The 25,011-nt window shown below is 40.2% G+C and overlaps 1 protein-coding gene across 1 annotated transcript; it reads right to left on the reverse strand.

Annotated features, from left to right (window-relative positions):
* Positions 1-257: 257 nt before the first annotated feature.
* LOC121329226 (solute carrier family 2, facilitated glucose transporter member 1-like) lies at positions 258-25,011 on the reverse strand. Its single transcript, XM_041274705.1, has 10 exons — positions 24,700-25,011; positions 12,479-12,574; positions 8,737-8,897; positions 8,241-8,481; positions 7,844-8,006; positions 7,320-7,507; positions 6,487-6,591; positions 5,798-5,899; positions 4,358-4,561; positions 258-3,238 (listed from the first exon to the last, which is right to left on the reverse strand). The coding sequence occupies exons 1-10, from the start codon at positions 24,715-24,717 to the stop codon at positions 3,035-3,037; spliced, it is 1,482 nt and encodes a 493-aa protein (XP_041130639.1). The 5' UTR covers positions 24,718-25,011; the 3' UTR covers positions 258-3,034.

A 25,011-nucleotide genomic window follows, 5' to 3' on the forward strand; every position in this document is an offset into this window, starting at 1 on the left:
AGAGAGAGAGATAGAGAGAGTAAGCAGATTTTTTTTGTTAAACACACACAGCCTGTATCACAACACAGGACACAATGGAGGCAAACTTTGGGGAGGGAAGGCGGGGAGGGTTCCTTTTGAATACAATCGGATTTCGGAAAGATTGCCCTGATCAAATCAAAAGTTCTTAGCCTGTCCATTAGATGACATTTTGATGCCTATTTTTATTTGTAAACGAAGCCTGTTTGATTCTTGTGTTTTAGTTATAGCTGTCTAACGTTTGCATATTATTTAAGAAAAAACTGCAAAAACAAAGCCTTTGTTACATTATGTACAGTATACTAGATGCTGAATTTGGTGTTTTGTAAAAGTATGCTGTATTTAAAGGCAGTATACAGTGTTTGAACTATAAACACTTACATATTACTTATTAAACCATGAATATAAAAAACATTTATAAGCCTAAGAAATGGAAGTTTCATTATGGTCACAATATGAACAGATTAAAAGGTATACAATCAGCAGTTAACATTAACTCCACTTTCCTAATTTAAATGACATTTTGATTGAAATTCCTGACTAATGTCTAGTTGAATTCCGAATTACAGTGCAGCTGCTGTACCGCTGTAAGAGATGCATGTTTGTGTCACTCAGGCTTCAGCAGCATGGAGTGCAGGTTTGCAGATTAAAAACAAACTGACCTTCATTGGAATGCAGCTGCAGTACAGAAGCATGCTTTTCTATACCGTGTGTTCATGCCAGACACAGTTTTATGTCTGATCAATGCCTGTTTACAAGAAAGGCAAATCCAAGAGGACAGCTGTGCATCTTGAGCTGCACTGATTACGAACACAAGCTCTACAATTATGTCTTAATACCAACCCCCAAAGCTTGATCAAAGCTGGAATGCACATTCAATTTTGTCCCGATAAGATGCAATCCGTTTCAGGTTTAAGGAGATTTACATTCACTCACATTGTTTATTTATTCTGAGATTGTATTCCTTTTTGTTTTTGTTTTGCTGTGCTACTGAGGTTGCAAGTGTTCAAATTTCAAAGAGGTCGACTATTTACAAAGAATTGTGGGAATTGTAGTCCATAATCTGGAGCTACTTCTTCAAGGAGGGAAACATTTTAGACAGGGCCCACTTACACAAACTACCTGTAACGTATTGTAACCTATTACTTTAAAATAAAAATTAAAAATTAAAATGTACAATCTAGGATACTTGCTTGAAACATGATATGTCACTCCTAAACAAGTCCTGTTTTTAATTTATTATTATTATTATTATTAATAAAATATAATACTGACTGTACTGGAATTTTGCCATCCCTGCCCCATAAAACTCACACAAACTTTAGCTTTCAGTGAGAAACAGGCTGCTTTAAAAAGAAAAAAAAGCCCTCATACAGCAGGATCAATTCAATAGAAAATGAAATAGGATACTGGTGTGTATAGTTGTAGGGTTTCACGCAATAGAGACACCACTGTGAAACAGTTTTGTGGTCTGTTTGTGAGTTCTTGGGATTTCTGCTGGTGTATTTTAGGGCAGCGAGTACTGCTGGTTTATTAGGGTTTTACATTTTTACTTTGTTTATTTTTAGCATGATTTTAATTTTGATATAATATTCGTGATTGATTGTCTATTTTCCGTTATTGCTCATTTTGAAACATTTAAAAACAGCATCGGTGCCTCACCCCATCACTCTACCCCATGGACAAAGTTTTCCAGACACATTTTGGGGTTTTCAGTAATAGCCAAGGATTTCAAATCAGTGTTCTTTTTATCCGTATTATCTTTATTATATGATATCATCCCCTCCCCCATTCTGTTTTGGTAGTTGACTTTTCTGCAGATCAAGGGCAACGCTATAAACATGTAAACTTCTGCTGCTGCTATTGCTGACTGCACGTCATGAGAGTGAGGTTGACCTAAAGCACAGGATATCAATCAGACAGTTTACATTGTATCTAGTGTTGTATTTATATCCCATATCACATTATAAAAAAAGTGAACAACCAAAAGCGCACAAAAATAAGGGGTTTGAATATAAGAGATTGATTTTAGAGACTTGGCGCGGGTAGAGGGAGGACGAATTGTATTGAAAAATACTCTGCACTAAAAACGCTTATAAAATCTATAGAAAAATGTATGGCTCATCTATTAGCACTACAAAGGAGTGTGTTTTCTACAGAGCTGCAAACGTAGCAATGCGATGAACTACACTGAGGTACAGTTCTGCTGAAAGAGTCTGACACGATCATCTCTTGCGTGTTCATGCCAATTTCTAGTCCAGAAAAAAATGCATGGGGTTTATCATAAAAGCGAATGTATATATATCTATTTACATACAGTTAAAAAAAATAAAAACAATAACATTCGTTAAGTTCTCCTTCCAGGAACGCAATGTCCGACTTTTATAAAAACGATATTTGCACAACATGAAACTTTAAAACAGCATAAAAAAACATGCCATTGCTATAAGCAGTGTGTGCTTGTAACCGTAGGGCTATCAGTCCAGCCCATGACATTAAACATATTTCCCTATAAACTTGGAATGTAACAGTTACCACGACAAATCATTTGAGCCAATTGTTGGAAAGGGGTGGGGTTTGTAGATTCTTGTGAACACTTAAGTGTCCTTGTACTAGGGGGAAGGTAGAGGAGGGGTCAGCCTTTGCTTTTTTTTTTTTTTTTTAATTCTTCAAAATCCTGACGACTTAAATCTGAAGATCGACTTTCTGTAACCACAGCATTTTTACATGACAAATTCTGATGGTTGTATAAAATCAGCCAGCAAAGCTGAGGTTATACAACAGCAGTAAATTGCAGTAAAAATGAGTACCCACTACACAACCCCTCTCAGCCTCACCCTTCCTACACGTATGCCAAAAAAAATAGCGTGGACAAACCCCTTCTGTTCCCCAGAAATGTCATGACAGCAAGTCTCAATCTACCAGCAGTGTAGACAATCACTCAGACATACAGATAGGAAGTCCGCTCCTCGTGGTGTTGTTTCTTGTGTTTAGTAAACCCGGGGACAGTGAGGGATTAAAGCTGGGAGTCAGCGCCCAGGCTGTTGAGCTCTTCAGGGGAGTGCTTCTCGCTGGGGTTGGAGCCCGAGCCTTGGCGGAACCCGGCCGAGATCTCGTCGAACGTCCTGCCCTTGGTCTCCGGCACTTTGAAGTAGGTGAACACGAAAAATACCAGAAGCAGGACGGTGAAGATGACAAAGACGTAGGCCCCACACCATTCCTAAAGAATGAAGACAAAGATGAGGGAGGCGTTCTAGTGGTCTAATCCAATGACATTTAAAATAGCTCTGTGTGTGTAGCAAGGTCCAGTCAGACAGTGATGCTGCACTGCAGTCTCTCTGTTATATTACTCCCTGCTGGTCCCCTTTCCTTTTCATGATGCTTGCATGACAGGTTCATAGTGCAGTTACAGTAGAGCCAGCCATACTCCACTGCACTGGTTCACTGTGTAAATGTGTCATAACTCAGAAGGAGTTGTGACATTACATTGTATTGCTTTATTAACGTCGGGGCATTATTATTAATGAACAAAGTCAATACATCAGTGTGTCTAAAACTACAGTACTCAGCATATGTTATACAAAGAAAATCAATGAAAATTAGTGCAAAACAAAGACTCTCAGTCTGTGTCAAAGTGATCGGTATCTTTTTTCTTTGCATCGTGTGTGTTAACAAACTGGCTTGGAGGTCAGTGCAAAAATCTGGTTTCAGCTTTTTAACAGTACAGTAATTCCATTAACCCCTTGTTTTCATTTATTTAATATGGTTAAACTGGGCAGTTATGTGAAGTGACAGCATATAGAAAGTGAAACTGAATCCCCAACGCACCGTCTTTTCTTTCTTATCTGCAGCTCAATCCATTCTGACCTGCTAAGAGCCGAATTTACTTTTTCAGACCCATAACAGAATGTGCAGTGCTCAGTTTCAGTACCGTTCACTTGGTAGTGGCATGTGAAAATAACACATGACAAAGGTCCATCAGTTAATGAAGGGGCTCGTATCTTACAGGATCGGATATGACAGGTTCTACTGTACTCAAACACTGCTCTTTAGTCCTTTAGTTCTGCTCTTTAGTTACATACAGCTATGCAACATTGGCTAGACCTTAATAAAAATTCTAAAACACGGCAATAATAGCAATAAGAACCACTTGACTGAAAACATCCTGTAAAGGTAAGAAGAGATAAAAAAAAATAGCAAGCATGTCATTTGAAGGTACCATTGTAACAGCAGATCCACTGCTGTTAAAATCTATTGAGTAAACCCCAAAAGGTTAAGCTGTGTAATAGTTTTTCATTAGGAAGCGGGATGTACCAACGGGCTTGGTGCCCTCCCTTACCGCGAGATACTGGAAGCCCATGCCCACGATGAAGTTGGCCATCCAGTTGGAGAAGCCAGCCACAGCAAAGGCAGAGGGCCGGGGCCCCTGGCTGAACAGCTCTGCCACTATGAACCAGGGGATGGGTCCGGGGCCAATCTCGAAGAATGCCACAAAGCCGAAGATTGCCACGATACTAACATAGGACATCCAGGCCACCTTTTCCTGTTAAAACACAATGAATACAGCGATGTGAGCCTTCCACTTACACACACCCAGGCACAGCAAGAGCACAGACTTTAAACAAAAGCCACCCAAGTTTGAAATTTTCAGATTCTGCCAAACTTAAACTAAATTGAATTTATGGAATAGTAGATCTCCAACAGAAAACTAGTATATGGTATACACATTATAGGTCTGTCTATAACACACTTGAGGAGGGTGCTCTTAATCTATTCATGTAAAAGGTAATATACATTGGATGATACCTGAATGCAATTTAAAAGGTCTATAGGAGGCTATGACAAAAGTGTTCAATGTTCACCATGTAAAGTATGACAGACGGATGGATGGACAGACACGATCACTGTCTAAGAGTCAACATTTTAAAATGAGGACCCATACAAGCGTAATTGGGATTGCCATTTCAGAGCCAGACGTCTGATTAAATACAGCTCCAGTCAGACTTTCTATACACATAGAGAAGGAACTGGCTGCAAAAGGGGTTTGACTGATGTTGCTTTTTCAATGTGATTGTGTTTTTGGTGCAGTTTTGTTTGTGTTATTTTTTAAAAGAGGGGACAACGATTGATCCTTTGTGAATGAAGCCATGGACGATTACACATCACCTTGAATAACCCAAGTCCAGGGAGTGGTTTAGATTGTAGGCTTAGAACTGAAGATCTGTCAAGGTATCAAACCCACCCAAGCATGGCATCTAGTCAAAGGCATTCCTGACCGACTGTACAATCACATCCTGTGAAACTTCAAAGACTTTTTGTCTTGCGTTGATTGATTCAATTGTTAAACTGCCAACTCACTGCATAAGGTTACAAGAAAAAGAATAAAGTTCTAGGGTGGGGGTCATCAATCTACAAAGAATATTGCCAGAGTGGGTCGACAGTCACTGAATTCTAAAACCATTTATCACAAACTGCTTCACTATTATTGTATACATTACTAATTCCAACACAAGGTGCTTTTATTGATAATAAACCTACAAATAATGCTGCCATATTTGGGTTTCTTTCGAAGGGAATTCCATTGAGTGGCCAGTTGTGACTCAGCCACTGACTTTTCAGTCCAAGGTGCATTCTGGGAGGGCTTGAGATTTCTCAGGCAGGTGACGTCCGCCGCAGTGATATTGAGAATAGCAGCAACTACGCTTGATGTAATGAAAGGGTTTGCTTCTAGTTTGATTGTTGCAAAGCACCTCAGCAGTAATGTCATTATTGAACTTACCAACAGAGCCAACGCTATGGTCATCAGAACAGCACAGCCTGCCATGCCCAGAAGTCCAATGAGATGCAGAGACCTACGGCCGGCACGCTCCACTATGAAGAGCTGGCAAGACAGAGAGAAACGGGTTAGTGGCACTGCCAGCTAGGAGAGCTCACACAAACCACTCTTTGGCCAAGGAGTAAAATGATTTCTTCCATTTGATAACCGGAAATGTGTCTTTTGTTCGTTTCTAATTATGTAACAGCAACCATTTATTTTCCTTCATAGTTCAGGGGATTACACCAAAATGGTAATTCTCACCCCCCCCCAATAAAGCTAATTTGAGTGCTTTTCTGGATTGCTTGTTACAAGTTTCGTAACGTAAGAAATAAAGCAATTTGAACTCTATAGAACTAGCACTTATTTAGAGCAGTCTGAATTCAGAGTAGTGTTTTCCTAGCTTCAGTCTGATAACATAATTGCATTTGTTGGGTTTACAAAACTGAAGGTTGAAATTAAGTCTCTAAGACAATGTAATCGGTTTTTAAAATGTGGCCATTTGACACAAATGTATCACCGGTTTTGATGCTCTAAAATCAATTATTTTAATAATAATAATAATAATAATAATAATAATAATAATAATAAATAACCAGGATAAAGCTCATTGAGGTGACAAAGCAGTTGGATTTGTAACAGTCTGAACTTACCGAAACGATGGTGAACGCAGTGTTGACGACTCCAGCACCGATGGTGGCATACACTGGCTGTGCCACTCCAGCTCTCCTGAAGATATCAGTGGAGTAATAGAATACCTGGAGGAAAGAAATGCAGTGTGAGGGTCAACAACCCAGCAAACATTTCACTGGTAACTGGAGCTAACAAAACACTTCCACAAAATCTCTCTGCCATGCACAGCTACCCACTATACATGTTTCAAACGTGCCATTTTGCTACGCGTTGTAGCAAAAAAATGTATTTTCATTTAAAAAAAGACATGTGGTACGACACTAGGGTGAGGGAAACTCACAAGCCATGCTTTGAGACTGGTCAATATCCATTCAGCTGCTTCCCCTATTGGCTGACATGCTTTCAGCCAGTAATACATTTTGACCCAGAAGACACTGCTGAAGTGAAATGACCCAGGAAGCGCCAACAGATAACCGAAGAATAAGGCATAGAAACTGAGAGCTTCTTTTAACCTAAAGTAACACCAGAAATCGTGTTTTAAAACGAAATGTGTGCTATAATATGTGTGTATTTTAAAACTAGACATTCAAGACATATGCACAGTAGCTCATGGACGTGCTAAATGGCTACATTTTATGGAATTATTTTGGAAACTACATTTACTTTAAAAATACACTATTCATTCAAAATACAAGCTGTACTCAGTGGGATTGTGATACTAAGTGCTGATTCTAGACACAGTGATGATACTAGCCTGCCTGTGCAGTGCCTGTGTGTTCTGGTTCATTGATACCCACTGTTGATGCTAGCCTGTGCCGTGAATGCTATATGTTCTTAGGAATGGGATACTCACAGCATTAATTCCTGACAGCTGTTGGGACAGCTGCAGCACGATGGCGATTAGGATGGGCTGTCTGTACAGAGGTGAGCGGAACAGCTCAGGGATGGTCACCTTCTTCTCCCTCATCATCTGCCTGCTCTCCTCCTTCATCTCCTGCATGTCAGCACCCACGTCCGTCGTGCCACGCAGCTTCTTTAGAACTGGAGACAGGCAGAGTTAGACCACAGCACGCACAGCAACACGCTTTCAAAACAGCATGCAGCATTTTAGGTACCATCATTTTGGCAAAGAAAATGCAAGCCTGATTATAACTGGACTGTGCTTTCTTTAAGTCTGAGTCACCTGTGATCAGGAGCTGCTCTAACATGCATCCTGGGCTACATTATTCTATGTAAAAGATCTGGAAAAAGACCCCAGTACTGCATATGTTTATATATAAAACATTATTGGTCCAGAATTAGCTTGCTATTTCTTCCAGGGTGTACCAACAGGGATCTTGACTGAATGGCCTGTATTGCGTACGCTTCTCCACTTACCGCTCTTTGCCTTGTTCTCCTCGTTGCGGATGATGAGCAGGAAGCGAGGACTCTCGGGGCAGAAGGGGAGGATGGCACACTGCACCACGGCGGGGATGAAGGTGAAACCCAACAGGACGGGCCAGAGGGAGGCACTGCCCATAATCTCCTCCATCCCAAAAATCTGCCAGCAAAAGAGACCAGGAAAGCATCATGTTAGTGAGGCAGTGAAGCATTGTGTTAGTGAGACAAGTTTTTGAATGGTTGCATTTCTAGAATTAAATACATTTCCAAACTGCATTTCTTGCATAGGTTTATTGCATGAAGGGACCGGCTGTCAAGATAATGTGAAATCTGGCTTTACTCCTTTAAGCAACATTTTTTGAAGCCCTTTGACAAAGTTTTATTATGTTGTTACCTGTGCCATGAGGATCCCGATGACTATGCCCAGCTGATGGAGGGTGCCCAGCGCCCCCCGGAGGGCAGTGGGAGCAATCTCACCCACGTACATGGGCACAAAACCAGTGGTCAACCCGCAGTACAGCCCCACCACAAAGCGGCCAATGATTATCATCTCCCAGGAGGCACCCATCTTCGAGAAGCCCATCAGAGCAGCAGCGATGAAGGCCAGACAGTTGGAAAACAGCATGGAGTTCCGCCTGGAGACCAGAGAGGGAGACACTGAGTTAGACTCACTGGAGAAAGACTCCAGATTCCATCCAGTGTAATGTTTATAGTGCAGCACCTTGTTTATTGAGCTCCTGCAGAATGGGATTTGAATCTCCTTGCCCTTTAAATGTAGTTTTTGTTTATTAATGAATAGAGTCATAAAATAGGGGAACAGTGTGGGTGTTTCTGGATTGAATGTTGGCTTGCAGAAATATACGTGAGGGGGTGGGTGGTTCTTCTCTTACCTCCCAAAGCGGTTGACAAAAAGTCCGACAGAGAAAGATCCAAAGATGCCCCCGACTGAGAAGATGGCGACAGAGACAGACCAGAGGGTGGTGAGGGAGGTTGGAGGAATGCGCTCCTGGTATCGGTCAAACCAGGTATCATTGTAGAAGGATTCAATGACCTAAAAGAGAGAGAGGGAAGGCATTAGAAAAATAATCACTGCACTACTAATTGTAGGCTCTTGTTCTTTTTGGTATAATTCATTTCTCCACTAGATGGCGATATAGTGTTTTAGAGCAGAGCTTGCATCAGCTGGGAACTCATACTAGGCAGCTTAGTGTTTACAAACAGACATGATCCACCTTGCAGAAAGGTCAAAGTCCCACAATGCACTGGGAGGGAGTGTAAACAGATATGCCTGAAGCGCTAGCAATCCAAATTTGAACAAAATGAGCTGTCAAGTGAAAGCTACTGACATTTGGAAACTCATAAATATGTACTGTATCTCACAAGGCAGGGTGGAAATAAGACTCCCATTGCATAGCAATTTGACTCACTTCATGTTTGAGGAAGTGATCTGCCAACATTAAAAAACAACAGGGTGGGCAATGCTTGAGCACTTCAAAATGTATTCCTTTACAGGCAAGCTGCAGGCATATATTTTTTCGTTCTATCCTGTTAATCGTTTAGTTCCACTTTCTTGTATCACAAATCACAGCTGAAAATCTATCTATCATCTATACTGGGCTTGGTGCTAGGAAAAACATGTGTTTTTCATATTCTTTCATTTTGAAAAACAGAAGTCTAAAATGTACCACATTACGTTAAAATAATTACCGATTCAGTCTTTTTTAAATGACGTTGCACGAACGAATACAAATTGACTTTTGCCACCGAATACATTTCAAGCAGTGTTTGTTGGAATAGACGAATACATTCCATTCACTTAATGTTTCATTATTTTGAATGTGTTACTGTCAGTACTCTACTAGTGAATATCTTGCCTGATTTTAAGTGGTGTCTGGCTATTTTATAACTGTAGCGCTGCTGTGCCGATGACAAGTTGAAATGCATCAGATAAAAAGTTGACACAACTTGTGCAGAAGAACTTGCTGGCCTGCATTCCTGAGAGCCCTTGAAGAACAGTAATCTAATCACCAAGCCTTTATTTATAGTCACAGCGTAACAATTGCACACTACGAATGATTTCGAAATGCACTGTCACCTTAACTACGAAGTGGAAGATAGTGAAATCATCTGAAAACGTATTCAAATTGTCTTCACTCATTCCTGTGGCGTGGTGGTGAGAAACCGTAGATATATGCAGTGTAGGCTTGTTCAGCCAGTTTACATTAGTAAACGCCACCTAGTGCACAGCATTGTATTGCAGGCAAAACAAAAGAAAACTTGTTGCCAAAGTGGCAGATCACTAAATGACGATGGCTCTTACGTCTATAAAGATACCTGGGCTGTTCTACCTATGCCCATGACAGACAGCTAGAACTGAAGAGCAGCTCCTGAATTTGGATGAAAGCACGTATGAATGGACATCAAAAGATTTTAATAAAAAAACACAGTACTGTATTTGTGTAATTTCAAATGTCAAAAAAAAAACATTAGTATTTTTCTTCCATTGGCATGGTTTATGACCATTTCCACTTGGGTCAGTCTGAAATATGTTATTAGATGATGTTTCGTTGTTTATTTCTAAGCTTTGAAAGTTTTGACGATATACCCTTAAATTGCTGTTGAAATCTGAACAAGACTGTGGGACGCTACAGCTTTAAGATCCTGCGCTCTTCACTATCGCTCAGAGCCGACTTCTGTAGCCTGGCTGGCAACCAATCGGCTGCCGCCTTCCTTTCCCTTTGTGCCTGTTCCAAACCAGAAAAATTTCCACAACGAAATGAAGCGTGAGCCAAGTTTATACAACACAGCTATGTGTGTCAGCTGCATCGGCTGAGCTGCAGACACGTGATCACTGAGCTTTGTGTTCTATTGAGAAATGATGGGAATATTAATGCTGCAGCATGACTCAGGGGTTTCAGCAGCACTCTGTAGTAACACTCTACATGCCACTGTACAAGAGCTTTACAGTCATTCTGTGCCTGTATAACTCCAGTTGTTGTTATTCTGGTGACTTTCAGCTGTGCCTCAGCGAGTCTCATTTGCATCAGAAGGTTGCTCATCAGCTTGCCAGTTTGTCTGATAATGGCTTACCTAATATTATATCTTAATTAAAAGTTGCTTCTTCAAATCAGGACCCATTTCACAGTTAGTTTGGCTACAGTAGAACCCGCAGGGCTGTGTTGCGTTGTGCTCTGCTGCTATGTGTTTTACCAGGCCTTTACCACACAGCAGTGCATCGGGACACGACCAGCAGCAGGGTGATCTTTCATTCCTTATCTGTCCCGTAACCAGGTTTTACCTGAAATGTAATATCGTGGTGTCTGTTGCTATTGAATGTCATTTTAGTTTGGTCATGTTGATGGTCCAGTTGGTTTACATTGTCCTCCTCGATCACTTCCACATATTTGTGTAGCTTACTGGAAGCTACTTTTTCACTTTTAAAACTGCAGTGTCCCACAACCAATTTTACACAATATGAATAGCTGGTCCCTGCCATGTATTTCCTACTGTAGTTACAACTACAACTCTAGTTTGTCAGAAACCTTGTTCCCAGTCCAGTTTGTTTATATCGTTCAAATTCATACAACTATGCTACATAACATATATGAACTCAGGGTTTATGGGGTGATGTACTGATGAAAATGGTAAAAACTAAAACTACAACTATTGACCCAGGATTAATAAAACATAAAAAAAACCCTATAAGGTAAAGGGAGCTGGTATGAGACTGACCCCTGTGGTGTAAAGAGGTAGTGCATGCAGTCAATACTTTGTCTCTATAACTGCCTGTCTAAACGATCCTGGCTCTTTTGTACTGTTGTAAAGTCACTGGATGGCAAATGTATTGTATGGAATTCACACCCCAGTCTCTCTGTGCATCTCCTTTTGAAGCACTGTCAGATCGCTTCAATACATACTATACTATACTATACAGTAGTATGCTGTTAAAAGGAAACACCGAGAACAGCTCTTCTGTACCTCAGAATGACTCACACACGCTGCCTCACCATCACGGCTCTATCCTCATATAACAAAACAGACTGAAAAGACCTTGTGGTTGACGGCATCTTAAAAGATTATGATTATTGAACTCAAACACGCATATCCAATTCCAGCTTGTTCTCAAAACCTCTGAGTCGGAAAGTCTTCCAAACATTAACAGTTGCTACTGTAAGCACCAGCACGGTCCCATTTGTAAAATGAAAACTTCAGACTATTTTGGTTTGCTAGGGCTGTACTCATCCCATAACAGCAACTTAGTTTCAATTTCTTCACCTGATTTCCACCCCCTACCATAGATTTTAACCCTTTCGTGCATGGCAGCCTCATATGAGGACAGATACAAAACCAAACCTCTCTTTTAGTCTTTATATGGGGTCATATGGACGAGGCAAACGTATAACAGCCTCTTAGGAGGATGACACCCATATAAAACAAAAAAAGGAAAAAATCTTCAATGAAAATATATTAATTCTGTGTCCAAAACGACTTTTTTCCCCCGCAGCTATTTTCAACATTTCATGCATGTAAGGGTTAGACACGCAGACAGAGACACATTCTCCCTGTAGCCTGTAAAACAGACCACTGGTAAAACTAACTGTAATCTCATTTGTGGCCATTCAGAAGCTTTACCGTCTGAGGGGCGTTGATCACTCCAGTGTTGTACCCAAACTGCAGGGACCCAATCACAGCCACTCCTACAGCCAGCATCAGCTGAAACGTGACTTTCTGCAAAAAAATAAAGAAATATACAGGTTAGCAACTGTGTTCAGATTTCTAAATGTTTCCTTCCTGTGCTTGTAAATGCAGTGATTATGTGGCAATGGCTACAGTCAGGTTTGGTGCTGAGAGACACCATGAGAGTTTCCCATCGTAGCTCAATCAAGACCTCCTTAAGGAGAGCCAGACAATTAGAAGATGTGAATTAATGTCCACTGGCAGCTAGTTCAACACCACCAAACTCATTACACAAGATTCAAACCCCAGGCTTAAAGGTAGAGAGGCTAATCAATAAGCCTGCTGTGCCACTAATCATTGGTGTCCAATCCCATCCCTGGAGGGCCACTCCGCTACAGGTTTAACAGGTAACATGATATAATTAACTACTTCAGGGTCTGGATGGAGGCTTAATTGATTCAATTGCACACTTTAGAACATGGTTGGAACAAAGACCATGAGTGGAAAGATGAAATATCTCCTACATTTAGATAGTATCTCAAACAAATCTACTGTCTACTGTACTGGGGCTACCCAAGTAAACTAGGATGGCTATATTTTGTGAATAGCATTTTAGCTTGTGCAAGTGTGCGTATGTCGAAATGCATCCTCGTTCACATCTGCTAATCACTCTGACCACGATGCCTCAATAATGTGTGTTGAAAACATGACATCTCTTCAGGTTGCATGGGAATCAGCTGGCTTTGACAACTGGTTATGGCATTGATTACGCACAGGAATTAACTCAATTACTTGATAGGTACCTAATTGGATAAGGGGCTTTTGTTAAATCCAGGTGTTTTATATAGCTGGTAATGGAGAGGCTTCTTTGTTCTGTTTTTCAGGTGAACTTTGTCTACTTAAAGCAGTATTTACCACATGCACAAGTACTAATGTTAAAAGCAGTGTGTTGTGTTGTGTTGTGTTGTGTTGGTAAATCTATGAAGGTAGTTGCAGTGAAAAACCTGTCTATCGACTAAGATGTTTTTTGATCAAGATGCAGCATCTACCTGTTTTCCTGGAGGAAATTCCACTAAGAACATTTCATCTTGATGTGGTAAGATTCAATTTGAGAGTGCATAGTTGTTCCAGTTAACTTTTTTTTTTGTTTGTTAGTTAAATGCGTGGGCCTGTAAGATTCTGTTTTTTAGATTGGTCTGATGAGTTTTAATGTGCCCTTATTTATTGCTGTGCTTAATGCAACAACAACATAATACACATGTTGGCTCCAGTTCTCCTGTGTTATCTGATAGTGGTACTAGTCCTTCTTGTTTTGCTACATTTCACTGATTTACTGTGTTTTTTTTTATTAGTTTTGCATATGGCTATGAAATTGTTCTTGTATTTGATATACTTATTTAGTCACATTTTAAACAATGTAGAAAGTACAGATTTTACAGTTGCTTGGGTGTCTATGAAAATGTACAACTGCAATGTCCAGAATGCATGGTTTCCTGTCTTCCTCTTTTATACAGTACAACTGGATGAAATAAGTGTGTGGCACTTATTACTTAACACATCTTGATGATAAAGTGCAACGCTAACGTGGACACGGTGAGTTTCTTTTCACTGATACAATTCTGTTGTCAGACTAACGTGAAGTTTTGAAAGTGTTGCATGTTTTCATTTTAAAACCTGCAATCTGGTACAACACCAGGCTGAAGAAATCTGTTTGCATGTCTTACCACCACTTATGGAAAGTGAAACTGTCCCATGCCCTTCAACAACTTTCCTGTCTTAACCAAATAGCTGCTACTGAATGACCTGATTTGCCACCAGTGTGCTTTGAGACCATGAAGTCCCAAGAAGTGGACAGACTTCCTGACAAAAATTGAGACCTTTTAAATACTAATATATAGCCAGATTGAAAATGTATGTTTGCTGTGGCATATGTTACTTTCAAGAAGAGAAATTCTAAGGTGCTTTTTAAGGGAATCTGTCCTTTCTTGAAGGTAATCTCAGGTCAACCTAATTCTAGATGGATGAAAACAAAGTCCAACAATCTGTCTGATTTAGCACAGAGTGCAGCACAGCTACACAAAGCCTTGTATTTATCCACTGGATTCACAGTTACTTAAGAAAATCCCAACATTTATGCAAAGGCTCCTGCATTCACAGCCTAATTGGTAACTGGTTTACAAAACCTGGCAACATGCTTAAGCTAATGTAACAATTTCCTGCTTGTTTTCGCTGTCTGTTTGCAGAGTAGCTATTGGTCAGCAATCTGAATGGGCCAATTACATATTGCCAGTAATTCACTAATTCTGGAATCCTCCACTACAAAACCAAGCATTAACTTTTAAATAATTTGTTCATTTTCACACAACTCTGTGGCTTAAGCTGCTTTGCAAAATATTAAACACAAATCTGCTTCCAGCTATTTATGAAGCTGGATGGCTGCTAACATTTTATACCACACAGGTGTACTGATGCCTTAAGCAGGAATAGCACCTATTTCCTGTTAAACGGCAGCCCCCACTTTCTGGGCTGAGCTTGCTTGGCATTCGTAGCCAATGTTGTGGTTATCAGGACTGTAACTGGCTGCTAGAATAACCAAATGTAGCTCAAGCTACTGTACTGTGCAGTTTACATTCCTGTTGATGAGGGAGCTACTATATATGGGTTATGGTGGAGCACTGTATCAATACTCTGACAGCCTTCCATACTAGGTACTCCCCAGGGGGATGGAGGGCAACAAGCAGCTGTTGTGTCCTGCAAGCTCAATGTGCTCTCTAGTTGCCGTGGAAAAAGCATTTATTTTAAATAAGACGTGTATAATACACCACTGAGTAAACGACTGGGCCTGTACTAGGCTATAGGTCACTGCTATTCTTGTCTTGCTGTATCTCAATGCTGTGGTTGGACAAGGGCCAGCTGCCCACAAGTGCTCTCCATTCCTACAAGAAACGCATTCTGCCCTGTAGCGGCTGTTTTACTCCAACACACGGGTTCGAAACAATACAGCGGGCTAGCTCGCTCATTATCTCCTCTCGAGTCTGTCGCCAGTTCAAACTGCAAGACAAACACCAGATTGTTTGGTGCAATTGGCAGCCCAGTTCAGAATGGTAGGCAGGCGGTGTTCAGGTCAGGGTTGTGCTTGTTTGAGCTGCGAGAAGAGTGGTAATCATTAGAATACTTCATTCATACCATAACAACATAGATTCTTATTAACGTTAATGAGAAAGTGAGTGCAGGCGAAGCAGCAGCTTTTAATCCTATTTATTGGTGTACAGTATGAGCACTCCTTTTTAGATTGAAATGATGGCAATCCTTCACTTTACAGAATGTCTGTTTTAACTGTTGGCTACAGCTGATTGACTTTTTTTTTTTTTTTTAAATTGGAATTTTACTTTAGAGTCTGAATGACGAAATGAGCCTTCAAAGTGGTTGGCGATGGGTTCTGTTCTAATCCTGGTCTGTGGAATAGTCTCCTTCTATTCTGTCTGAAGGTTATAAGAATATATATTTTATTTGTGGGTGTGACCTACATTCAGATTGTTATCAAGGGTGAGGTTTCCAGAGAACTGTCCTTTGTGTTCCATGTATTAAATGTGTTGCATTAATTGTTGCTATGACGGCACAACCCAGAGGTGTCAAGTTCTCTTGCATGACTCTTTTTAATTTATAATGGCCATGGCACTGCCTTTTTTTATTATATACACACTTATTTTTTTGAATGTTTAAAGGTGAATCCTCTAAGGTGTTCTAACTTGTTTCCCTATCACTCATTAGCTCTATCTTCTCCATGTTGGTCTGCAGGTTATTGGAGTCACCAGTGGGTGCTGTGCTGGACTGGACCCTCTGTTTCAGTACAGCAGCAGGAAGCCACAGTAAGCAGAGTCTCATTCTAACAGACCATGTCGCACCAGGCTACATTTTTAAAACCACTTTTAGTAAGGGACATTTCAAGCAATTTTCACTAGGTAGCGCAATGTCACCAGAAAATGTTGCTTGAAAGTGAGCTGGTGTTAAACTTGTTTAACGCGTACAGGATACCTTTTTAGGATTCACTTTGTTTAATACTACCAACATATACAGTATGTAATACTTCTCCCAAGTGCAAAAAATTCCCAGACTTGTAATCTTATGTAGATTTTATTTGAGATTTGCAGAAGAGCAGTGGAAAGGCAAATACTGTGTCTAAGGTAGTTTTTTTTTTTTTTTAAACTTGGAAATAAGTTCAGTTAGTGTAGGTCTGAATGGACTAATATAAAGCACTCTGGTACCCCCCCCCTGCAGACCAGCTTGGAAAGTACATTTCAAAGTTGTGGTTTATACAACCATTCAGAGTGAAACAGTCTGGGTGACAGCCATCCCAAAATGAGTAATCCTTACGACACTCTGTAATAAAAAATCTGGTAGGGTAAAAAAAAAAAAAAATGTGCGTGTCCTGACTTTGTGTGCTAATCTTGCTAATGGGGAAATGTACTAGCTCTTGTTCACAGGAACGTACCATGCACCAACATGTACAGTGGACAAACCTATGAAGCTGGTATTACAAAGGGGATCTTTCTGAAAAGCAACTTGGTTTCAGAAAGACATTTTTATAAAAATCATGCAGGGGTGGAAATGGAACTTCCATTGGTGCACAGCAGTTTTGAGCCGTTGCAAGTTTTTAAATTGTACTCCGACTTCTTGCTTTCTTTATATGGTGACAAGCTCCTAGTAACACCAGGAATGATTAAAACAGGTAACTATTCCCATGTTCTTTTATTTTCTTCTCTTATTGGATAATTGTGTTCTACCAATAAATACCACACAGAAATTGCCAATAGCCCTGGTTATGTGCTCTTTGCATATCGCACAGCAGGTTACTGTCAAAGCTATGGTTTACTGAATCCCTCCCCTCCCCTCTAGCTAACGTTATCCCCACTACAGAATACAGACTAGATGAGTAGCCTATTGGGAGCGAGGACACTAATAATGTGATTGGCTCCAACTTTTTTCCAAGCCAGAGATAAGCCAATCGGAACACATCAGAGCACCATTTTAGGTCCTCCTCTCTGGTGAGTGACATTCCCAGCCAGGTCAATGAGTGCATACAGTCTGAGCTTGTGCAACAGGATGTGACACGCACACACGCAGTCATGCAACCCCTCTGGATTTAAAGGGCGAGTCTTAAAGAAACACTACCATCTTTATTTGGGGACAGTTTTCCACTTTTTTTAGCTCTGAAATCGCACATGTAATGACTTATTTTGGTTAAGGCTGCTTTTTTTAAGAGTTTAACAGCATTAACAACTCTGTCGGTAACAGGGCTGTACATTACAAGTGACACGTATCAGTATGACCACACGGATGACCATGACTAGATCTCGTAAGCAAATGAGGCGTTCGGGGAAAAAGTTTCACTTTTGCATCTGAATCATGTTTTAAGGAAGAAATAGCCAGCTGTATAGTTGCCTGTGATATCGATCCATCCAACATCTGTGTTCAACTTTTTTTTTTCTATTTACACGCTGTTTCAGCTCTGTCAGTTTACCCAGTATAAAGAGTGGAATGTAAAGGTAACCAATGCTAACAACAACTGGGTTAGTTGAGCTGTTTCTATTTATTTATTTATTTATTTTTTTAACACAAACCCATTTAAGGCTTTACTCCAAGTTGCTATTGAAGAAACCCCAATGAAATATTTTAAAACCAATCATTTTAGACTTTTCCTTCCTGAATGTGCCAGTGAGACTGCTCATTAAAGTTTAGTCTTATTTGTGACTAGAATACAGTATGACATTAATCAAGCTATTCTAGACTTGCCTTTTGGCATAAATAATTAACTATTCAGTATATTGGGGTGGGGGGGGTGCAAACAACCTACTGTCAATTACTACTCCTGGGTTTGTGATTGGGGGCCTGCAGTTGAGTGCATTTCCAGTTTAAGTGTGTGCCTAATTCTTTAACACTGAGGGTGTGTCTGCTTCTAGCCCAGTCACAATTTTTCTCATTTATCCTTGGAGCAGTATACTGTGACATTTACCTTTAACCCAAATACTTTGCAGTGCAGCCCTTTTGAATCTCCCCTGCCCAGCTCCTCAGACTCCTTGTTGTTGAATGAAGAAATGGGTAGACAGACAGCGTGGAGGAGGGGAGGGAGACTCCACCCATGAATACTGTGCGATCTTTTTCAGCTGGTTTTGCCACTTTTCAACAACTTTGCTGTTTACCCCCTCGATCAAGTGTGAAATTTAAAGGTAACAAAGAACACTGCTTAGAGAAGCATAATACCATAGTTTTTGAATGTGTTTATAAGAGTCCCCTTGTAAATGACGTGTGTGTGTGTATATATATATATATGTATATATATATATATATATATATATACACACACACACACACACACACACATTCAAGAGAACAATGTAATTTTAGAATTTGTGCCAAGATTGTAAGTGAAGGGAAGTTGAGCTGAAATTATACTGTAGAATACCAAGTCCATTCTCTCAACTTGCTACACAAAAAATGCGTAATAGTCTAGTAATCCCAGTACATTCAGTTTTAAAAAAAAAAAAAAAAAAAAAAAAAAATCCAAGATGGCCACTTTTCTAGAACATTGACTAAATGCACAGGATATTTTACGAAGCTGTAGCCCATCAAATATCTCGTGTTTATTTAGCTGACTCCTTTATCCAAGGCGACTTACAGAGACTAGGGTATGCGAACTATGCATTGGCTGCAGAGTACCTTACAACAACACTTCGCTCCCAAAGGAGGTTAAGTAGCTTGCTCAGGGTCGCACGGCGAGTCTGTGAGTGAGCCAGGATTTGAACCAGGGACCTCCTAGCTACAAGCCCTGTTCTTTAACCACTGGGCCACACAGCCTCCTGTGTTCTTAACGAGTAGGTTGGGGCTGTTGGTTGTTAGTTTTCATAGTTTCTTAAGTGGTTATCAGGAATGGAAAGTTAGGTTGGGAAATCCATTATATGTGCCTCTTATAACTTGACCTCTGTGTGGGTCATGTCTACAGTGTTTCCTGAGCAGCCAGTGAGCCACAGGGTTTTACAGAGTCCATTGCAGCGTTGCTGGGGATTTCCCAGATGTGATGCATGGCATCACAAGACAGTACCACACATCTCTGCCCAAGCTCTGAGCTTTTTCCCATCCTATTTTGATAACCTACTGCCAAAAAAAAACCAACCTAATTTGGCATACTGCAGGGACTAGGAAAAGAGACGACACCATGGATAAGAGTTCCTCCCCAACACACAGTTGGTGTCCCCTGAGCTACTTGCATACCTAATCAAATGTAAATTGAGCCCATTAGGCAAAATACCTTCTACATTAAGAATTTACCAGTGCTCTAAATCTCATCTATTGGGGGGGTGGGGGGGGGTGAGTGACACGACTATAAATAATTTGGGATGATTTCAGAGCTCTACATGCATCTTTTTGTTTCTTGCTAGTTCTGTAACCTTTAAAAGGTAGAAACTACTGATTTCTAATGAAAGCATAACCGGAAAAACATGGTTCTTCTTAAGAACTGGTAGCTGAGTAATAACTGTTCTACATGAGGAAGTTAATTACGTTAGCACTATCTCTTGAAAACCCCTTTTTTATTATTCCAAATAGCTTATGGTACACATTCATGTAATTAAAACACGGAAGCAGTAATAATGTGAATGTTGTGCACGCAACTTTACAAAAGTCTGTGCTAACACTTTGGTTTTAAATGATTAATTTCTATGTTTTCTCTTGTATTTTATTTTTTTTGCATAATTTGAATTAAATTATAATCCAAACTACATCTCAAATCTGATTGACAGGTGACTAATTACTGGGTTGCATGCGTGATCGCATTGTTACAGGGGCGTTATATAAGGCTTTAAACTACTGTCATTTTATTAGCTATGTATTGCTACTAAGTTTACGTTTTATTTTACCCAGATCCAATGTTAACCTGTAGATCAGGGCTGTGTCCAAAGGTCCAATGAATCGGAAAATCTGAACTGTGCATACGCTCTCCCTGTACAAAATGCAACAGTTTGGACTGACACAAGCTGTTGCAGTGCTGGCTTACAGTAGGGATCCCTCTAGAAAATACATTTTGACAGTTCAACTACTGTCAGCTGACCTTTGTGTGACGATAATGTCGGGGGCCACCACTGAAATGTGACTCTCTTTAAAATAACACGTCGACCTCATCTCTTGCAACCATCCCTGCTTTCTATCAATACTTGACCTGTAGCTGCTATTTTATACCTAAAGCCTACAACGTTCACCATTTTCGAAGGCTAGGGGCCCAGTGTCGGCAAATGTAGTTGCAGGGAAAGATTAGTCTAATGCATAAACATTTAATGCACCAGTACTGATGTGGCTTACAGTAAAATTCAGACATTGACGCTAATGTGCAGGCTTTCTGAATAGCTGCATCCTGGTTGCATTGGCGTTTAACTGTGCCAAGCAAACAAATGTTTGTACGCAGCCGACCTCTTCCTCTTGCTGCCCAGTACATTGTGCTCCGTGTCACGTCTCAATGTTTTTCGCCCATCATGTTTCAATTGGCTCATCAAGAAAAAATGAGATCATTATAGCTGGCCTTGCCAGGGTACAGCACTGAACAGTGACTGGTAGATCTTGTGAATAGGGGGAGGGCACATAGGGAAGCGTGAGGCATCTGTTCCATTCTCTATTCTCGGTTCTAACAGACTGACATTATTGGGTGCAACCTAAGGAAGGAAAGAGAATTGAAGTCCTTGAAATAAAAGGTGTAAAGCCTTTTGGTTTCTCTGTTTAAACCTATCCTAAAGTCTACGCTTTAGCACAGCAAATTTTATTTTACAAGTAACACGATATTTGGGTACTTGCATCATTTGTTGTAGCTAGGGTATTTAGATTAAGTAAGCTGCCCCTTGTAGCTTTAAGACGCTGGGACATTTGTTTTGCATCCCATTGTGGGAAGGCTATCAGAGGAGACACTGTGCTTTTAGCTTCGGAATACGGTATGTGTTCCCACGCCTGCTGGGAATTGCAGCCACTCCTGGAAGTTTCCTTCCAACTTCACTTTTCCACCGCCTACGTTCTACCATGCCTGTTTTAATCCCCCAAGACCACTGCACACCAAAACCAAGATAAACCACCACATTGGACCAATATGCCAGCTACAGTAAAGGACAAATCACATGCAGTAACCCAATCGCATAGGAAAATGTATAATTTAAAGCACTGCTGAATTAATTTTCCCAAACTGTAGCAGCCAGTTAATTCCACCCATATCCTATCTATTGTGTTCCGTGCTTCTAGAAGGCGTTGCATTGACAGGAATGTAAGCTTCCCCAACTGTCTAAACTTTTCACCGCTATCACTAACCTAGCAGGGGTAAGGGGGTTCAAACATGTATCTGCTCAGTTTAGTTAACTTACTCTTGTTTTATTTCAGTATGTTCTGTGTTAAATGGGGAGCACTATTCAGCAGGTTATCAATTTCAAAATGTACCCATTGATGGTGCTGGACACCCAGGCTAGTCCGTGTGCCTCGCTTTAGGACAACAGGGTATGAGTTTTAATTTCCAGACAGTTATACATTTTATCACACTGCCTACCCATCTGGCATGACTTCATAATGATGTAACTAATATTACCCTAAATATCTTAATCCTTTATCTGAAAAACCTCCCATTTCAAATCTGCCAGTAAAACAATATGGCAGGTAAAATTGATAAATGGATGTAATGCATACTTCTGTATGGACTGTCCTACTCCTGGTCTTCCATTCTTTGCAAATTGAGATTTAGGAAATTAAACTGTTGTAATGCTATCAAATGTCTAACAAACCTGGCCATGATTCTTGGAGGTGCTTTGCCCATGAAAGGCTATCTGCAAAATGTAGAAGTTTTAACTTTTTTTTTTTTTCTGTCCCAATTGTTTAGTTTTGGCTTTAAGTCTAGTGAATAAAAACGTCATTATTGTAAAGTCATGTGTTAATTTAACAGCATACTTAACCCTTGCAGTCCTAAATAATTTGTACATTTTGAAGAATATGAAATTTATTTTATAATTAAAGTAACTCCTTTAAGTATACGTGAACTGGACAAATTTTTAGTAAAAGTCTTCAGTCCTGTCAGAACTCTAATCCCCACATGTTGTGAAATAACTTGTGTAATTACAGCTGAGGAATCTTTGGCCTCAAATGTCAAAGCATGTTTGTACTCTCTTGTATAAAAATACAGCTGATAATTTTCCATACTTGCCTTTTATCACTACTCCTACAGAAATCTTGGTCGCTTCTCTGTCTTTCCTTCTTGCAGGACATGCTATTTGAAACAGTTAAGACAGGACCTTGAGGTCCTGCCAGGACTGAAAGGGTTAAATACATAAGTTTGGGAACATTTAAATACTCCCATAATCGGGTGTGTGGGCTCGACTAGGCAAGATTGATTGACGAAAGGTCAGTAGTATAATACTGTAATTAAAATGAGTGCCCCTTTAGATTTAACCAAGGGATGCCCATTTATAAAATGGAACAAAACACCCAAAGGAATCAACATAGTAATGTTCACTTCTAGATCTGCTACATGCAGTACAGTATTCAGTGTCTGTGTCAGGACACCGCTAGTGGTTTTTTCCATAATAAATTGATTCCACTCCTATTGAAGCTGTCTCCATGCTGTCGGGGATTAATGACCTTCAGTTTGGGCCCAGTGGTTCAAAGACTGACCAGCCCATCTTCCACTGACAGCCTGTGATACTATGCATGTTGCACAATACTCTTTCACTTGCATTGACATCAGTACCAAATAAGCAGGATAATCACAATTTGATTTCTACTCAATTAACTGATTCATGGTGTTTGCCTAGGTATATGTGTATGAACTCCTGAGGAATTTAAAAGTTTGATGTGCAGCATGCACAAATGGGGGGAGGGCCAAGACTTGATGTATATTTACTGTAAAATCAATGCATCTTTCTGGAAACCTCTATGTAAACAAAGCCACACCTGGCTACAGTAATGGCTTCACAATTCACTAATCTATACACTTCATTGAACTTGCTATTCTGGTTTGCTAACCAACTACAGCTATAGATTTCAGGCACATTATCTGATGCACAACAAATATTAAACGGATTAATAACCCTGATTTTTGTTTGTTTTATAATAAGGTGCATTCCATTCCAAGAACTATTATAAAATAAACCCAACGCGCTTGTGTATTGAAACAACGCCATTGGGTGTTCCATTTTTATATTTTACTGCTGTAAAATGTACATCCTACACCATTGCTAGTTCCAATTCACTGCCGTTTATAAAAGCCAAATCGTATACAGTAGTACTACTGAAGCGTATTTTACATCAGTTTGCATGCTATGAGCGAGCCTGTCGTGCCGCCCTTTGCATGCAATGTTTGCCAACAAAACATACCTGCATTGCTGTATAGATGTAATGGTAACATTCACATTTTTGGACTGCCAAATATAATACCAATAGGCATACTGTATTTATTTAAACTCCGTATCTATATCATTTTAACCGCTTAAGTTATGTTTACGATTCTTTAACAATTCCATAGACTGTTAAATAGTTAAGTTTTAAACTTAAACGCACATCTAAATTATGAAAACCTCATTTTGTTAATACTGTGAATCCGGCTAAGTATTTATCTTTTTTTAGCTTGATTCACTTTCATATATTGCACGCAATGGGGTAGTGCGATATTTAAGTGAGGGGTCGGTATGTAAAGGTTTCTTGTGGTTATTGTATTCCTTGCTTATTTGTGTTATACCTAATATCTCCACATAAATAGGAGCACAACAGCTCCGTGTTCTCTGCATGAGGTACGGAAGCGGTGCCCTCCCTACCCAAGAGAAGTGGGGGAGCGCGACCCCCCCAGCACTACAGCCCTGACTTCGCACGTACACACGGCGTCACTAGTAAGATTAAACCGGTGTTACTGGCAGCTACCCACAAGTAAAAACATTTAATAGTGGAAGTTTTACAAGCAATTCGTAAGATCTTAAAAGCGACTACAAATGGATTACTCATGTATGCAAAAGAGCACTGCGTACTTCCTTGGTTGCGTGCTGTATGGTACCTAGGTGTAGTTTTGAATGTACACACTGCGTGTTAACCCATATCCCTATTCACTGTCCATGCGCTCTGCCCAACCTGTGGGCTGCAACCCATATTTTAATAATCCGCTTCAATATTACCTTGCCGCCTGATTCCATCCTTCCTGGCTCTAATGTCCTCGTAAGATTACTTGCTGCAGAAAAATCAGAAACCGGTGGTTTTAAAAGTCCGATTCCTTGTATTGCTGATGTAATGATGTCGTAGCCTATTTATCTGAAGAAAAAAATGTTACTAGTTATTCTTCTCAGTTCAGTGTCCTTTTTCCCGGTTAACATACACCGCCTTTTTAATTAAAGGCTGAAAGTTACAACGTTCCTGTCCTTGTAAAAACTTGCACCGTGTCTATTTCTCGATGTCTCTATCGCTCTGAAATTGATCTTGCGGGGAAATAA

Source organism: Polyodon spathula, chromosome 16 (genome assembly GCF_017654505.1).
Source record: "Polyodon spathula isolate WHYD16114869_AA chromosome 16, ASM1765450v1, whole genome shotgun sequence".
Classification (NCBI taxonomy): Eukaryota; Metazoa; Chordata; class Actinopteri; order Acipenseriformes; family Polyodontidae; genus Polyodon; species Polyodon spathula.

Excerpts from the sequence above, each read along its gene's own strand:
- LOC121329226 (XM_041274705.1), bottom strand. Across the intron at positions 8,898-12,478 it reads TGATCAACGCCCCTCAGACG|GTCATTGAATCCTTCTACAA; the intron begins GTAAAGCTTCTG and ends TCTCTCTTTTAG. Across the intron at positions 5,900-6,486 it reads CTGCGTTCACCATCGTTTCG|CTCTTCATAGTGGAGCGTGC; the intron begins GTAAGTTCAGAC and ends CTGTCTTGCCAG.